Raw genomic sequence first — 19004 nt, 5'->3', positions numbered from 1 at the left:
ACCCCAGTAACCGTTTGAACCACCACTAGCCCTAAACCTCAGGTATGCTTTCTGTCAATTTTTGAGCAATGAAAATGAACTATATTTCAAGAAAAAAAAAATGTTTATAAATTGTTCTGGAAATTTTGCTCTCCACTGCAAGTGAACATTATTAAAATACATAATTGGTCCATATAGAAATTATCTTTAAAGCTATAAAGACTCACTCCCTGTATTTGATTAGATTTCTCATTACATTTCTGTCTATCTGCCAGTGGTATACATTACTGTGGAAGGTGAAATGCAGAAAACGAAATGCACAATTATTAGAATATACACTGTAAACAAATTTATTTTATCATAAAAGATTTACAAATATATTGCTTATAAAAACAAAAAGAAATGCACATTGAAGTGTTTTCCTGATTATTTATAAAGCTACAGCTTTGGAAATGCTTTATTAAAATACTTTTTGGCACCAGAGCAGAGTCCTTTTCCTTTTTTCACCTTTCCAATGCTGTAATATGATTTTTCATTCAATACATATATTTACACTGTGCTTTATTTCATTAGCAAATGAGTAAAATAAAAAAAAATCTCTGATAAAGCTATACCAAACACACCACATTCATTTATGCACATATAATCAAACCTGCTCTTACACATCCATACACACACACACACACACCTTTTTATGAACACAAACAGTGCTAAATTAAACTGTACATGTCATAGATTCTCTTATTGATACCTGCTTAGGTAATGTTTAAGCTGCGGTGAGCTGTGAGGAGTGAAGCACCAGCCACGTCCTCTTGCAATAAAGCCACCAGTGCTTCTTTACTGTTACATATGCATAGACATTCTGATAAAGTGCATTAACTCTTTGGTTACGAGACACTTCTAAAGCTTAAAGCTACTTCATTTCCCTGTGGCCCGTGTCCCGAGGCCCCGGATACACACCCGCACACACAAGCACACATTGTTTATATCATACTGAATGTATTCCAGTTTCCATTGTTTGGAGGGAGCTGTTCTTCTTTTGCCGATCACAAAATGTGAGCACAGATAACACTCTCCCAGGCCAGAGTGATGAATAAATGGGCTCTAGCTTATTCTCCCACTCTTTCACTTGTCATCACTGACGCTCACAGAGCAGTCCTCTGGAATCTTCTCCTCAGAGCTGCTGCAGGTGGATAGCTTATCCAGATCATCGTTCATCTCCCTGAAGCGCTCGGCCACACACTGCGCCGTGAGACGAGCCTCAGGGTCTTGGTCCCAGCATTCGTTGATGGTGGCGCACACCAAAGCCACTCCCTGCAGGAAATTACATTTGTGTTATTACATTTCAGATGGTTTTCTCTTGACATATGTGGAGTCCTAAAAGTACTGTTCTATTTCTTACAACATGATCTTTCGGATGTTTAATAATCATGCCAGTGAACTTCACCCAAATACTAATCAAATTCAACTGAATGATTTATTCTGTATCATAAATATGACAACTAACTCAGCCGTGGTTAATATATGCAAATTATACAGTATCACAAAACAGCTTTCCCTGTTCTGGCATGACAGGGATGATCAGAAACCCTTGTGCATAAAGTAACATCCGTGAAGACACAGTTTACAAAGTTTGGAGTAGGAGAACTTGAGTTTCCGGCACAAAGCCCTAATCTCAACCCCTCTGAACACCTTTGTGATGAACTGGAAAGCTGACTGCACCCCAGGCCTCCTCACCCAACATCGGCGTCTGACCTCACTAATGCTTTTGTGGCTGAATGATCACCAATCTCCACAGCCACACTCCAAAATCTGGGGTGGAAAGCCTTTCCAGAAGAGTGGAGGTTATTATAACTGCAGAGGAACTACATCTGAAATTGGATGTCCATATGGGTGTGACGGACAGGTGTCCATGAACTTTTTTGTTTTAACCCAACCTCACTTCTCCTGCTACTATTAGGAAGCGACCAATCAGAATAGAGCATGCAGGAGCTCTGTGGTATACTTCCTTTTAACTAAGAAATGATGATATTATATACAGTAAAGCATGTGGTGTTGTTTCATATAGTATTTATGATATTAGCAAGTGATAAACTGTTAATGAACAGAATTATTCTACTAAATCTACTAAATATTAACAGCCATATACCTTTATATTGTTGAGGAAAATAGCTTGTTTAGTCTATAAATTGAGTGTCTAATGTGAATGTACAGTAATTTTTGTGCATGCAGCTTTTATGCTGCAGCATTTCTTACAAATTACTCAGTCATTTTTTTCCCATTAGCCATCAGTGAACCTAAGTATAGCTGTAACAAGTCGTTGTCTTACCGGGTGTTTTGTCCAGCTGCTCGGGATCTCAGGCCGGCCCCGGTCTCGGAGCACGTTGTCTTTCATGCTCTCCACACAGGGGTGCTCTCGCACTTTAGAGCCAAATGGAGGTTCATAATCTTTTACCTCTGAAATGCACAACCACCCAACACACACACACACACACACAGGAACGCAATTAATCATTCAGAGTATAACTTTCTACAGGAAAAAGTGCATTTTTAGAGATCGTAAGTGTTCTCTGGGGCTCTAAGAGTCGACGTGAGAAACGCTGAGGTTTGGGAAACAGTAACGTCGGAACTCACCTTTGGAAATATTTGTCTGGCACTCCTCTTTACACTGGGAAAGCAAACAAATGCTAAACAACATTGGAGCGATCAGCTTACCCAGCAGAGTGCCAACAATAATGAGAAGTTATGATGCTGTGTTGTTTGTTTTCCGTATGAAAACAAATTGGAGGAAATACGGGATAATGACTGGACTGTGCCAGAGAGAACACGCACAACAGTATTCCAGTAATTTTCCAAACCCTGTGAAATAGAGCTCATGGCAGCTGTGCTATAACTCACAACAGCTTTGCCTTATAACTCTCACCCATCCACAAATACACACACACACACACACACACACACACACATACACACTCAGTGTGCACAACAGGAAAAAAAGTATGACAAAGAAAACGGCTATAATAGAACAGTGGGAATGTCTGCTATTACAATACAAACCAAAATCCATTCCCACAAATTTAAGTAGATGAATGAGTTTACTTTGGAAAATGCTTTTTTTTTAAGGAGAGAATGTGTTATGTGGTTCTTCCCTGCTATACAGGCCCACAGGAAGAGGCTAGACCAGCATGCTGTCTGGGACAGGAAGTACAGGGCTGTGATTGGGCCCCCGCAGAGTAGCTGACTCCACAAGCGCACGCATCCTGTTTTTGACAAGTGGACTTCCCCTGTTTCAATTCTAAAACAAAAGCAGTCGTACCGCATTAACTACTATTCCTGCTGTCCCCGTTAGGCTCTTGGCTATACACTTGAGAAGGTAGAAAAGCAAAAATCCTCCAGCCCACACAATAATTTGCCTTGTGTACACTATATTGGTGTGATTTGTCAGTCTCACACCTGAAAGGCATCAGAGCAGCACAAAAAGCTCTACTGCAGAAATGGAACCTTAGCTCTCCCTCTGCTGTCTGTCTGTCTGTCTGCTCTGGGGGCTGTGGCCTGAACGATGTGAGTGTGCTCACTATGTGAGGAATGCCGCGGTTTTTGGTAACAGATGTCCCGCGCACCGAGGCCTCCCTTTCCAGGCTGAGTCCATACACTCTAGCAGAGCTTTCCAGGAAAACCCTTTTTAACAAGCTTTTCCTTTTCAGATAATCTGTCTGAAACCGCCACAGACCTACCTGTCTCTGCATCTGGGATTTCAAGAAGGTTTCATTTGGGATTTAAAGAAGGTCTGTTTAAGAGCAGGGCAGAAACACAGGACTAGCAAAAGTAGAATTCATGACCTAGTTAACTTAGCAATTAAAACGCAGCAACACTGTTGTACGACATTATCTAAGACTTGAAGCATTTTGCGTAAGTGCTGTGAATATGTATGCATGTCAGAGAGAAGAACAAGCCTGCAGTGAATTTGACACCTGTAGTGACAAATGGACTTGCCATATGGAGCTCTGTCACTTGCCACACAGCTGCTATGCTGCTATGCCCTCCATCGCTCTATCACAAGGGGGTAGGAGTGGAAGTGATATTTAGGCTGGCTGCCTCTCGGCTCGCCGCTCTACTCTACGCTGTTCCAGCCAGAGCCGCACCCCATGCTAATTTAGGACACACTAACAACAACACAGTGAGCCAGAGCACAGCACAACCAGGCAGCTCCATGACTTTCTCCTGACTCCCTTACAGCCCATGCAATCTCTATATCTATTGGATTCTGGTGGTCCAAGACTAAAAAAATAGACTTAGGAGAGATCCTAGCGATTCTTGCTATGTTGGTGCAGAGAGCAAGGCAGGAATGTGACATTCAGTCTCTTTGGTCTGTCGGGAAATGTCTCAAGTTCTGCAGATAAGCCTACAGGAGCCTCTCAATCACAGAGGGTGCATGCTGGGGCATGTGGGTAACACAAATCCCATGCTTTGATGGTATGCATGACACCACACATACACACATGCACACACAGAACAGTGTGTACAAGGCCCATTAAAATAGCTATCACCAACTGGGTGATATCAAAGTACGGTATCAGCTTGGTTCTAAATTGCGTGAGAGTATTTCACATGACTTTTTAGAGATATTCTGTACATTGGCAGTTTTTGTGTTTATACAAACTCATAGACTTGTGTTTCTCATAGTAGAAAGTAGGTAAATAGATGAATATGTAAATATGCAAATAAAGATTTTTTTGTAAGGTTTATGGGGTTAAGTGTTGCTCTATCTTGTAAGCCTACATTAAATTTGGTGAATCATATATATATATATATATATATATATATATATATATATATATATATATATATATATATGATTAGACATTAGTCTAATCATATATATATTTAGTAGTAGTTATATATTAAATATAAATATACGTTTCACACACACACACAAACACACACACATTTGAGAATATATATATATATTCTCTATTCTCCCATTAGTCTATGGCTTTTGTTTTGGCCAGATTTATATAATCCACACTTTATATATTTTGTTCTTGGAATATAGCTACTATATGACAACAAATTTTTTAAAAGATCACATTACAATGCGCACACATGCTGACCCTCCAGAAACCTCATAGCATTTCGTTCCACCTGCTCAATGAAGGATTGGCATTCTACACATTCCTCACTCTCCAGCAGCTCAGTTAACAGTATTGCTACAATGTTCTACTTTAGAGTTATATTGAAAGGCTTCCAAATAACAGGAAGCAGCAAATCGGTCAAAACCGCGCACGGGCCACATTGGGCTTTCTGTGCACAGGACTGGGACAATAGCCTGGCCACACTGGCAAAACAAAATGCCACAGACTAATGGGAGAAATAACTAACTTATTTTTATCCATTTCATTCTTAAGGGGCAACCACCGTCTCCATAGAAATAGAAGTCCTTTAGAGTTCCTTCATGGGGGTTAGAAATATTGACACAAGACGGCGCTCGGACAAGCTCTCTTTTTTTTCCTCCATGAATAGAACAGACACAAAGACGTCCTATGTGTTTGTTACTGACTTAGTACCCTGTTATTTAGCTGGTAGGGGTGTAGTGCTATGAGTGATCTCACCTCCAATGGCATTACACCTGGAAGTGATCTCCCACAGCACAAGAGCCATGGAGTAGACATCAGTCTGTTTAAAGGACTCAATGTTCTCCAGATTGATTCTGGACTCGAGCACCTCTGGAGCCATGTACCTCGCTGTTCCAACCTGAAATGAAGAGACAATACAGAGTCATGGCTCATTACATTGCTTTCTCTCTGTAGTCTAAACTCTGCATAGGCTCTGATCTTCATCTTGGACTTCATGAGTTATCGCAAGGAAATGCTGCATTATCTGATCAGTGAGCTAGTACACTCAGAACAATGATATTAAACATAAAACAGTGAGCTGACTTTGAATTGTATTATACTGCATTTCTATAGTGCATAACATACGATAACAGATAAGAGAAAAACTTCGTACCACTTAATATGCTTAAAAAATACTATTTAAAAAGAGCAGTTCTATGATTACGAAATCTTCACAGGAAGCGACTTATGCACACTCAACACCTTGGTTCATTGCATTTTCAGCCGGTGAATCATAAATCAAGGCAAACACAAAGAACAAAGGTCACATACAAATCGAAGTGTGAAGATGCTCTGAGGGTTTTCCCCTGCATGTGAAAACATATCCCTGCTCTAACTCCTACAAACTCTCACAAACTCACTCTCAGGTGTATGTCAGGTAGGAACCACACCAGCACAGCAGCCATCAATAGACATGAGAGAGGAAATGAATACAGATTTATAATTTCTAGTTACTTATGTGTTGATTCCAGCAGCATTTCTGAGAGTGAACTGCAGTTTATCTGTGCATCATAAGTGGTAATATTGAGTCAAGCATGTATTGATTGAAATTAACAGGACAGATTCATATCAAAGAGTAAATTCATCTTATCTCTCATAACAATGCTAATTAATGGGAAATGAGTAGTTTACATTTAATAGAAAATTCATTTGCACTAAACATGCATGAACTTACATCAGGAGCTTGCATTTTTTTTTGTCATTTCATTTAATTTGTTAGCTATGTGCAGTTTATGGTTTATTTAATTAAGATATTTGTTATTGAATTTGTCCAAATTTTTTTAGCTGTTTCCTGATCCTTTAGAAAAAAACACACAGCATTACCTGTCCACTGTTGGCCAGGTCGTCCACAGACAAGGAATTGTCCAGTCGTAAAGCCAGGCCGAAGTCACACAGGCAACACGTGAGGTCGTTCTTTACCAGGATGTTGGAGCTCTTGATGTCTCGATGGACGATGGGCACTTTGGGTCTTCCACATGGCGTGCGATCACTGTGCAGATGAGCAATGCCTCGAGCCAGTGAACCCCCAAGCCTCCGCAGGTCCTCCCAGCTTATCAGATGCCGAGTGAGGTAGTCCTGCAGATTCCCACGTGGATGGTAGGCGGTGATTAACCAGAACTGCCGCTCAACCTTCCTTTCTTCGGCGGTGAGGAAGTGCAGCACGTTCTCATGCTTCAGGTCAATGTCAGAGAAGACGTCTTTCTCGTTTTTCCAGGAGGCATATTCTTCACACGGGAAGATCTTCACAGCTACCGTCTCGAACTGCTGCGAGGAGCTCTGCCTCAGCTTGGCCCGGTAGACCTCTGCGAAACGACCCTTGCCCACCTGCATGTCCAGCTCGATGGGCAGTGGCTCTGTGTTATGGTTGAGGCTGTTGGCATGTGTGGAGCTGCTGTCTGAGCGATCGTCATCCATCATGATGGCACATGCATCGCTGCAGTCTAACGGGCCCTTGCGTTTAGAAGGCTTCTTGGTCTCCCACTCGCTGAGCTTGCGACGCCGGTAGATGCGGTACCAGTAGAAGGAACCAATGACTACAATAGCCAGCACCACCAGAGGCAGCAGGCTGACCAAGATTACTAAATTCATCTCATGGTCTGTGGTGCCTGGGGGCAAACGTGAGACAAAACAAGATGAGGAGTCAATGTGGGCATTTAACTCATTCAAAAGCAGTAAAATGTCTCCAGTTATTGTATATTATGGAATATACTAAAGGCTGCAAAGCTGCTACGTAGGTGCAGCTTAAGATGACGGATGTTCACAAAGATGCTAAATTTCACATTTGGTTTGCGTTTCTGAGAGACACATGATGAAAGGGGTTATACAATGAAACACTGTCTACAACCTTCAAGGAAATTTACCATGCCACTCCGACTTCCTGCCAACCTGAGGTTTGGCAAAGCCTCCTGAAACATTACAGGTTGAGTCTAGAGACTGAGACAGACTAGTGCCAGCTATAAGGGGCACAGAGTGGGGTAAAAAAGCTTAGCTTGTCTACATTTTTCCATCACACACACATTACACACCACCCTTACTACAGTACAGACATAAAACACTCATAAATAGATACCCAACTCTGGAACATTTAACATGACAATAAAAGAAAGGCGCAGACTGGAAAGGATTCCAAAACAAAGAAAGGTCAAAATAGAAGAACTACTCATAAAGACTGAAATCTACAGATTTATACTTTATGGAATGAGACATGCTTTTTTTTTGCACACAGCAGCAAAAATCCTGAAAATAACTCCCTGCTGTGGTGAGTAGTGAGATTATTAACCATTCTCAGACCATACTCAGATTAAACACATCACTGTGTTTGTGCATACATGTGTGTGTGTGTGTGTGTGTGAGTGTGTGTGTGTGCATGCTGAGCTCTTTATAACAGGCAGTACAAAGCTTATGTTCTTTAAAGCCCCTGACTCACAGGTTAGTCAAATAGATCCTAATTGCTACAACATTTCAGTGAATCACACAACATAGCAACGCAGGCAGGATACAACGTGACACAACAAAACCTCTTATTAAAATCTAAACAATATGACATGATTTAATGTGACAAAGGTTTTGGAAAATTTGAACTTTCACACGCTTAAGACTAACATCTCATTTTTATCTGTAAAAAAAAAAAAAAAAAGTTTTACAAAGCACCACATAAGGATAAATCAGTTGATGTGAGTGTACTTAATCCTGCAAATTCCAGGTGGATATATAGCCTCTGGTGAAACATTAACATTCCGAAATATCACAATTTTATAGCCAGATGTGTAATTTCATAAAATTTACATTCTCCTGTTCGGACAGAAGAGTGTGGAGGTTTTGCTAGGATGGGACTGGTAATATGAATAGTAAAGTGTTGGGGTCACTGTTTATTGTTTGTTATGGTTACGACTCCATTTCACAGTATGACTAGCGCCATAAAAGTGTTTATCGCTCTTTTTGCCAGCTCTCTCTCTCTCTCTCTCTCTCTCTCTAAGCCGACAGTGACTCATACCTGTCTTTAGAGCATCTGCTCTGGATTCCATAGTGTGGGGGGAAGAAAGAAAAATCATCCCAGACTAGACCTGTCAGACAGACAATTTTTCTTCTCCTTTTTCTCAAAAAAATAACTGGTGATAAAGAATCAACTGAGGGTGAACAATCCTACCAAAAAAATCAGTCTTGGAAATTAGTAATTCATAAGAATGACACACACACTGAGCTTCTTCTCTCTTCTCTTAGATGTTCAAATAACCTGAACCTTTAGAGACAGCAGGATAAAGACATTTTGAAGGTGCTTGCAAGATGAGACATTAACTCACGGGTCTCTCGCGTTTGTGTCTCTAAAAAGAAAACAGCGTGAAATCTATACTATTCTTGTACATTTTCCTAAAGAAAATTTGCAAAATATTCCCAGCGACAAATGAATTTCACAACCTGTCACTGTGGCCACATACAGTAACAAGCTGCGAAAGCTGAGTGTGAAACTTGTCAAGTGTGAAGCTCTGACAATGAAAGCGAGACGCTTGCAACAGCTATAAATCAAGACAGCTGCTGCTGTCTTCAGTACATTTGTCACTCTTTGCACTGAGCCAATCACGTTTACGACGTCAACAACAGAAAATAAACCGTGCGAAACTCACACTGCAACAACCAACATACGCTCTCTGACAAGTATTATAAGTTGCTTATTAAAGGCGCATGTTCTTCGGGTAGAAAGCTAATCCACTAGCTGTTATCACTATAAAGAGGTTTCCGTAGTGATAACCATCTGTATTGAATTCAGAGCCAGATCTGTTTGTGTTGTCCTTGACTGTCACACGGAAACACCAAACACAAAGTCTGGAATAATTCAGAAAGCACAGTCAGAAGAGATTTGGAGTCCATATGACTGTTTAATTGTCTTCTCTTGTCTTCTAAATAGCATTCCATCTTCTTGTCACTGACATTTGGTGCAAAGCTACTGATAGCCGTGCAATTTTTGAGGACGCAAGAGCGCAAACCTCTTCTCAGTTTCGTTTTATGTCACAAATGTGTTATGTGCAGTGAAAAAAATGCAGAATATTTCAGCCTTTCTGAGAAAACTAACCTTGGCTCCTTTCCTATAAGTAAACATGGACTTCCTGCAGCACGTGCTCACCATAGAGTAGGACTACTCCTTAGAAGCTTGGACTGCCTTTTCACATTTCATTTCATACTTACAACCTCACAGGGGCAACGAAAGAATCTGTGTAATGTAAATTTTATATTAGGGCTGTCTATGACTACCGTAATGCTTAGGTTTGTGTAGCATGAAGAGCGTATTATGACACATGGTGCACACACTGCTACAGGCCTGCTAACACACGAGCGTATTAAGTCAGAGCATGCCCAGTACACCCAGCTGTTTTGCTATGTGGTTGTGTTGTCTCTGTTTTGAGTTAAAGAGACAGGAAACCACACGTCTGGGATCCTCTGCTGCCTGCCTCACCACACAACCAGAGCCAACACTACAGTCTGTCTTGAACAGGCAAAACACTGCTAACTAATGTAAAGTGGTGAAGATTATCTGCAGGTGTCCTATACGCAACCCTATTATATCATTCTAACTAGAGACGTTCGGGTACGCTTATTCACAAGCTTGTAGTTTATCAAGATCTTTTTTCCTACACTGTATTAAAAATAGTCAAGTCAAGTCAAGAAGCTTTTATTCATTTCAATCATATATAGCTGATGCAGTATATAGTGAAATGAATCAATGTTCCTCCAGGACCATGGTGCTACATAAAACAACAGAGAGCTAAATAACAACACAGAGCTAAGGACTGAAAGTAAGTTGTCCCAGCCACAAAACTGGCCGTGCATTGAACCCGGGCCTCCCCTGTGGCAGGCGAGAATTCTACCACTGATGTTTCACAGGACATACCACATAGTAGAAAGAAGTACAGAAGGATGTTTTCACGTTTACTCCACATTCTAGCTTGTATGTAAACGTGAATTGGAAACACATCTGTCCCTATATATTCCCAAACAACTTCCGATGTACATATTCCCATATTTCCATACTGGAATGGGATAAGCTGTGATTTTTTTTTATGACGCAATAACCATTTCCTGTCACTGTTATATTGCGGTGAAGTCAGAGACTATATGACATCCAGACTGTATACTTACATTAAAACCATTAAAAGGAATACATTTACACACACTAATTTAAGTTTACTTATAAAGAGAGGTACATTAATAGTTTCGTAAAGGAGGTTTGTTAAACTCCATCAATAAATATTAAGAATATGTAATATGTTACATAACCATTATACTCTGTAAACATTATAACAATAAACATACAAGAAGAAAGTAATGAGACACTGAGTGCCTCACCAAACCTGGGCCATAGTTTTATTTAAGTATGCAACAAAGCAATAGAGTGAAAAAAAGAAGAAGATTATTTTCAGGGTTTCATGGAGCAATCAGACCCACATAACTACAGGAACTCTAGGAATCAGATGGTAACACACACACACACACATCCATGAACCCATTCACACCAGGAAAAAATTTATCTTTATCCAATCCACCTACTGGCACGTTTTCGGGAGGTAGGAGGAAACCCAGAGCAAATACACATGGACATGAACATGTAAAGAAACCTGCACACAGAGTAACCTGAGCTTAGGAGCTGCACCATCATGCTGCTCAACCATCCCCCCCCCACCATATCCAGTCCCAGGTTTACAAATGTGAACACTTAGCTAAAGAAAATGATAAACATGATCTACTACAATTTTGTCCCAGCAGCTGCCAATAGACTTCTAGTCATGTCACAGCATAAGTTTAACCCTGCAAAGTGTAACTTTAAAACCTCATACACACACACACACTCCTACAAGCACATGCTTACCCTTCTGCTTTCTGTTTTCATGAAAGTGTCGTGGGCCCTAAGTGACAACATGCATGAGGAGCTCCACCCACATCAATCATATATATTATTTTATATGCAAGAATAGCATAACTAATACTTAATTATCCTACCTGAGGGAAAACCAATAAATAATACTTTAATCAACAAGAAAATCAGAATATCTGAACAACTAAACTACCTACACAAGGATACACAACATACATATACAAGGGCATATACTGTATAAAACAAGTAAGTTCTATGAATTAAATAAATAATTAAAAATGGAAACAAAGCATGTATTAAAAATAAATGACAACAAAACTATTGCAAATAATCTGCACTAACATAATTGCCAGCTGTTAACCTTAGCTAATGTCCTTTAGACTAGACTGGGGGAAAAGATCTAGTTTTATACAGTCAAGACGAATTTTGGCTTAAAATGTACCTCAATCGTTTTCAGTAAGTTCTAATCCTGACGAGTCCCCCACATTTTTCCTTTTAGCACCTGAAAAATTACCATTTGGCTACGTAGCATAGTGAAAGGTCTGAACGTAAAATCATTTCTTTTTTAGGTTGTGATCGGCTGAGTTACTGTTTGTCCGTAAAGAAGTGTGTGATTGAGGTTTCAGCTACCTGAGCTACTGCTGCCATAACTAACAGTAACAAAACCTAAGCTAGAAACGTAGCTAGAAAGGTACGCTAATTCTTCTTACTCTAGATATTAGCTAGCCAGGTACTTTTTCCATTTCAGTTACTTCACTTGACAAACCGACTTCGGTTAATTAGCATGACTGGTATTACTGGTGTGCAGTTAAGGTGGGTCTGTTTTTTGCCCTCCGCTTTTTTCTTTGTGCGCCACACACAGCTTCATGATAATCACTTCTTTGTTATTTCCTGATGTCATAACTTGTTACTTAAATTGCAGTCTCTACTCTTTTCATACCATATCCCTCACCCTGTCTCCTCCCCCTCCCCCCTTATACCTGATACTCATTTTTGCCAAATAAGTGTTTTTTTTTTAAACTCAGTGGACCCCATGCTGGTCAGGGGCCCGGAATCAAAAAGTTACACTGCTCATAGCAAGACTGTAAGAAAAAGGTGAAACTCACTGTCAGGAAAGAACAATTTTTCGTTGCACTCTTCCTCATTACAAGAACAGATGAAGAGCAGCCCATTGTTTGTCTTTTGTTGCTTCATCTCACATATGCTGCTGTTGTAGTCCTTCAGAAACATGCCATACAGCGGTTGTGTTGGAGAGTGACACACCGTCTCGATTGTGGTGTTCTCCTCGTTCTTTCTCCTGAAGGACCGCACCGCACATACAATAATTAATGGGGTTATTCAAGAAAAGTTGTCATTCATTTGCATTTTATAAGCTGCAATTTGAATCTATTTGAAATATTTATATTTCTGTAAAACTGCCTTGAGACATTGTTAAAAGCACTATACAAATAAAATTGAACTAAATATGGTGTCATATTTTGTGAAAAAACAAAACGAAACAAAAAACTGTAGTAGTGACGTACCAGATTGCCACGCAGATTTCATCGTTTTGTTCACAGATAGAGGTAATGCTGCAGTTGGCCTGGCATTCATTAGAACCATCACAGGTGGAGATCTGTACATCGCAGAACTTACACAGATTGTTTATTTTATATCTTCCGGGGACCATCCCACCTAAAACACAACATACAAACACGAGTTCAATACTATCTTGTATACAATCTACAAAATGTGCTTTAAAAAAAGAAGTTAAACCGCAGTTCTCAAATCTGATTGGCCAGGAGGTGTTGAATAATATTTAGAACGACACATCTGACAAGATAACAGTCCTGGCTGTGATTAAAATGTTTTAAAGTATTCCTCCTTCTGATACATAGATGGCCAAATGTTTATTTAAAATTTACGGAAAGAGTCAGCACTAAATTTTCCGTAGCAGGACTTTGAGCTTTCCAGTTTCTCTGTAACATGTCAGACTCAAACTAAAAGTGAGCAAAAAAAGAGTTTAGTGAGGGAATGAATGTTTATAATTGCTGTAAAATAAGCAATTACAGGATCATAATAACTGTTGGAAAGTAACAGTGAATAAGAATAAATCAGTTTAAAATAATAGGGAAAATAATTCAACCTTAGCTTGGTAACTCATTGTGGATTCTTTTCTTATAACAGCATACTCTGTTGTATTTTATTCATCATATAATAAACGCTGAATGAATAAAGCCTTTACTTCACATTTTGTCTAATTATGAATATTTTTAGTTATCCAAGACAATCAGCCAGTCCACGTTTTTTCTCTGTTCCAGTTCCCACCATAGCAGAGCCAGATAATTACCACTCTACAGCCCTTAATTACCTATCTTAAGTTTGTTTTGGTTCGGAACAGAATGAAATAGTGGCCTGGTGGTCCCTGAGCACTGGATTAGGAAGGTCTTTTTTATTATATTGCGTTTATAATACCCCTTTTCCTGTCTTCAAGGGGCATACCAGTGGGTTGGAGGACGGGGAGTGTGTAAAGGCTCATTATGGTGTGTCAGCATGATCAGTACAATCTTACATGCTGATCTCCTTGGCCATCTTCTCTTTAGGACTTGCTCAGACCTGTTCTCCTCTCTAGCCACATTGATAGTTTCCTCAGACACAAACCCAAAACACTTGGGCCAATTTTCCTTGGATCTGACATTATTATGCTGGATTACTTAAAATAAGTTTTGCCACAAATACACCACTTATACTGATTTTGAATCTGGTGTGAAAAAGTGTTTTGGTGTATGCTAAAACTTTGAATGATTGCTTTGTCGTAAATAAATGTGGTGCATAGTCAGGTTTAGCCAAACCAACACCAGCAGCTGAGGGCCCTGTTGACTGTGAGTGTGTGTGAATGTGTATGTGTGTGTGTGTGTGCTCATATTTGTGTGTGGGGGGCATATGCACGCATTAAATGGTGTAATGTAGCCCTCTAGACCAGCTGTTGGCTTGTGTAATAAGCATGCCTCCCCTGATAAAAGCCTTCCTCTCATCTGATAAAAGGCTTCCCAGCTTCTGATTGGCTGAAAAGGGAAACATTTGGGCAAACAAATCACAGAAAATCGGGTCCCATGAATGTAATAGGATATATAAGCACTGCAACCAGTGAACAGCTGGTAAAACCCAAGAACATCCAACTCCAACAAATTGCACTGACGCAATATCAACCACATAAAGCTGTGAATGAAGCCACTTAACTATAACTTTGATCCCTGAAACTGATATATACTGCTGTTAACCACATATGCTATGAGTTACAATAATCAAGTAGTCAGCGGGATTTAAAGGAACACTCCAGAGTTTATCAACTTCATCTGTATTATAGGTGTGATTACCACAAATGCCTAAGTGTAAAAAATTACACTTCCCTGTTCTGAGAAAAGTACGGGAACTCACTTATAATAGATGTCTAAGGGCAGTCTAAGTCCATAGATAAATATTTCAAATATGCAACTACATAAGGCTGCCTCACACCTACAACCATTATAATCTATCAGTCAAGGTGAATTTAGATCATATTAACTACTGAAAATAATTAGTGTTCACTAAAATATTTTGTGTTAGCCTTCTATTATAAGTCAGACTTTGTTTGTGCCGTTCTCTTGCTGCAAATTATTTTAAGATCTGTGGTGATTGCACCTACATTGCAAATGTGCTAGATCAAGATGAAACACTTATTGGCATTTTCTTTTCAATTTTGCAAAAGAAAATTAAGTATGCAAAATATGATTCCGATTATGAGATTTCACTACTAATTCCCACTAAAAGCTTCAGAAACCCTTATAACAATACAAAATCTAAAACATGATGTACTTTTTGCATGCTAGCAGGTTACAAATTGTTCTTCACTGGTAGAAAGAGTTTAAATCCCTCTGCCAAACCAAAAAAAACGTAATCATGGATTTAAACACGTTAAACTTTAAAAGTTATGGCCTTAAACTAAACTGTTCTCTCTCTGTATCCTTTCCTGTCTTACGTCCTCTCCACTTCTTGCCAGTAAAGGATGGACCAGGTGACCTGGACGAGGAAGGAAGAACAGACAAGGTGGAAATGTGTCTTCCTTTGCACAGCTAAAATAACAAACTTTAGGGGGAAAAAAACATACAGCAACTGTGGAGAGTTATCAATGCAAATTCTCTACATGCGTCATGGGTGGAGTGCATCTGGTTTGAATTTGATATCACAGTGCCAAAACATGCTGGGAAGACAACAGACCTTCTTTGCTGATCAGCTGGGCAAATGTTCAGGGTTACTGAAGCAGGCCAAGAGGGGATTGTGTCCACGATGAGGAGAGGAAGACTAATATGGTCAAATCAGATCCTGCCACTTAGAGGTTATGTGACCCTCTTCTCCTCCCTAAATAGCTGTTTCTCAACTCTTCACTCAGAGGCCCAGAGAGGCAAGAGTAAACATGGGCTCAGACTAACACCCCTTCCTGCTTCACTGCCTGGGCGTTACAGTTTTCTAAAGGCCTACAAAAGGTCTCTTTCAGATGGCAGGCACTGCTCTGCTGCCTGCACTGAAGAGCCTTTCACTGGAGAGTCCATCCCTGTAATCTTCTTAAAGGAGATACTGAAGTCCTCCAGTCCTCTCTCTGTGTATGAAAAGTCAACTATTTCTAGGGTAGTTACTGCAAAAAAACATAGAAAGGGTTGGAGTCTGCATTTTGCACTGGTGGCGTTGTCAGTTCAGGCAACAGAAACGGTGGCACACTTTATCTCAGAGTAACATGTGATTATCCACATCATGGCAGTGGAGTCAAAGTTGCATTCAGACAGACCGGCAGACGAGCACGAGACAGGCAGACAGACGAGCACCCAGACAGCATGCACATGATAACACACACAAGTTTTACAGCAATCACATGCACACACATTTGGATATAACAAATTTAGGGGCCTTTGTAAACATGGAGGATCCAAACTAAAGATATAAATGCCTGTGTGTGGCACTCTACCCAATGACAGTTTGTGTGTAAATGACAAGTACAGCAAGTAGACAAGGAGAAGATAGTAAAGAAAGTCACTAGCTAAGTAAAAGCATTACGTAAAATTACTATATGTAATAGCATATAGTAATAGTAATGTATAGTAATAGCATTTATATGTAATAGCATATAAAAGACAAACAAAGATATAGTAACTGAATCAAACACACACACACACACACAAAGTATATAGACAATATTTCTTGATAACAGATAACAAGAATTCTTTCTCACTACAGGCCAAAGAGGAACTATTAGCTTTGTCTCTCACAGACAGGTTGCTGTTTAAGAAGAGAGCTGAGGCAGGGAGGGACTCATTAGATGTAATTAGTACCTGACTCACCTATAATTATGGGATGAAGAGTTAAAATGAATGCCAAGGCAAAGGTGAATAAACAAGCAGCTTACACTGTCCAATAAAAGGAGGGGGAATTTGGCTAGAATTGAAATCTTGCCCTCCCAAGATCACACTACTGTGAAAGTGTCACTTAATCTTGCAGAACGATAAAAGAAAAGCTCTGCAGTCATCATTAATCTGGTTTGTTTAATTCTGGTTGCAGGGGTTGTGGGACACTTGTCATGACGTGACCTTTCAGATTTATGGATGCAATATGTGTGCAACATTTTAAACCCCTTGCAAAAAAGGGTCAAATGATCTCCTGGCCTGAACTTTAGATGCTCTTTTTTAAAAAAAAAACAAAAAAACAAACAAAAAAAAATTACATCTTTTAATACATGACCTGTTAAAAATGGTTTCCCATTGTGGTATACTGAATAATCAGTCATTTTAATTATGGAATTTCTTTCTAACCCTAAAGGCAATAATTCAGCAACTGGATGGAAAACGATGCCAAAAATTAAGCTAATAATATAATAATGATATAATAATAGAAGTAGTGTAACGTTTTAAGAGCAGTGTGGAACCATGCACTGTTTAAGAGTTTAAGAGATTAAATTTGATATGAAAAGTTCTCGGTAATGAAGGTGGCAAACCAGCAAACCACACTCTTCCTCCTTGCTGAGGTGCTACCATTGAGGGGACATGTTCTGTCCTGGTAGTATGAGTAGTATGTCTGGAAACCATTACAAAACTATAAGGACACACTGTCAATGCACAGGTTTATGCTTATTAACGTTCGTGCACAGTGTAGACCTGTTCGTGGTTAAGCCACATGAGAACTGAGTTAGAAAGACCAACTGTGCAAGATGCATGAAAGTGATGAAATAGTGAACGAGGCTGATGGAAATGTGTTATGACGTGAGAATCCACGGCACTTATGTTCAGTGGTCACATCCACAACCACTCCAAAACTCTGTCAATACTTTCCACCACACAACACTACAGGAGAAAGTTACAGTTATAGTTAAAGGAACTGAACTCCGAGCAGCACGAGCTGACGATAAACGTCACTACGGCAGTGACGTCATTCGAACCATAGCACCTGTATAAAAGTGCGCGCGTAATAACGTTGCGTAACCTTACCGCACGGCGAAGCAATACGCGAAAAGTACACCGAGAGTGAAATATAACCTGTTGGACCCAGTTGTGAACGTAGTGTTCAACAGTGCTCCACTGTGGTAGCGTCCCAGATCTACCAGAAGGGTCCACAATAACTCACCGACTGCGTTCCTCTCCTGCGCGAGCGTAGGCATGAAGACAGCGACCCACCACAGCACGGAAAAGCCAACATACTCCATTAGCGACCTTTTCTCTGTCGGTGTCTCACATTAATAAAGTTTAAAGTGTCCCCGAGTTGGAAAGAAGTTCCCGCTGGCTGTAACTCCGCTCCTCTGCTCCAGCTGTGGTACGAACAGGATCTGTCCTTCTCCTTCAGCGTGTGTGTGTGAGTGTGAGTGTGTGTGTGTGTGTGTGTGTGTGTGAGAGTGAACGATGAAGCGGGTTGACTCACTGGATTCTGCTCGCTTTGCTCTGAAACAGGAAATCTTTCAGTAAGGGCAGGACTTTTCCTCCTCCGACTCCCTCCCGCTGCTGAACGCACTTTTTTTTTTTGCCCTGGTCTGTAATTATACGCCTTAAAGTCTAATTTAGGGTAGACCACTTAAAATGACACGTTGACAATATTACACTCAGAAGTTTTTATCATCATTATTATTGTTATTATTTTTTTTTCATTCTCGTAGAGAAGATCAAGAGATGAAACATACTCTACTTAAACCTCTGCTCTTTATGGGCTATTTCATTTTTTTTTAAGCCATGCCTTATCATATATAATTATAATTATTATAATTTTGGATATAC

General features: G+C 40.0%; 1 protein-coding gene across 1 annotated transcript; it reads right to left on the bottom strand.

Moving 5' to 3' along the window:
• Positions 1 to 313: 313 nt before the first annotated feature.
• Positions 314 to 18675, bottom strand: tgfbr2b (transforming growth factor beta receptor 2b). The gene is made up of 7 exons (XM_058390196.1): positions 18364 to 18675; positions 13260 to 13410; positions 12843 to 13033; positions 6696 to 7477; positions 5589 to 5730; positions 2309 to 2436; positions 314 to 1293 (listed from the first exon to the last, which is right to left on the bottom strand). The coding sequence occupies exons 1-7, from the start codon at positions 18440 to 18442 to the stop codon at positions 1105 to 1107; spliced, it is 1662 nt and encodes a 553-aa protein (XP_058246179.1). The 5' UTR covers positions 18443 to 18675; the 3' UTR covers positions 314 to 1104.
• Between the last annotated feature and the right edge of the window lie 329 nt (positions 18676 to 19004).

The sequence above is a fragment of the Hemibagrus wyckioides genome, linkage group LG01 (assembly GCF_019097595.1).
Source record: "Hemibagrus wyckioides isolate EC202008001 linkage group LG01, SWU_Hwy_1.0, whole genome shotgun sequence".
NCBI classification, from domain to species: Eukaryota; Metazoa; Chordata; class Actinopteri; order Siluriformes; family Bagridae; genus Hemibagrus; species Hemibagrus wyckioides.
The sequence above is the reverse complement of the archived record's forward strand: the minus strand, read 5'-3'. Positions and strand labels throughout refer to the sequence as shown.

What these genes read in the sequence shown, in the direction of transcription:
- tgfbr2b (XM_058390196.1), bottom strand. Translation starts at nt 18,442, where the DNA reads ATGGAGTATGTTGGCTTTTCCGTGCTGTGGTGGGTCGCTGTCTTCATG. An exon ending in GCAGGAGAGGAACGCAGTCG is followed by an intron (nt 13,411 to 18,363) that starts GTGAGTTATTGT and finishes GTTGTGTTTTAG; the next exon opens with GTGGGATGGTCCCCGGAAGA. An exon ending in GAAATCTGCGTGGCAATCTG is followed by an intron (nt 13,034 to 13,259) that starts GTACGTCACTAC and finishes GCGGTCCTTCAG; the next exon opens with GAGAAAGAACGAGGAGAACA.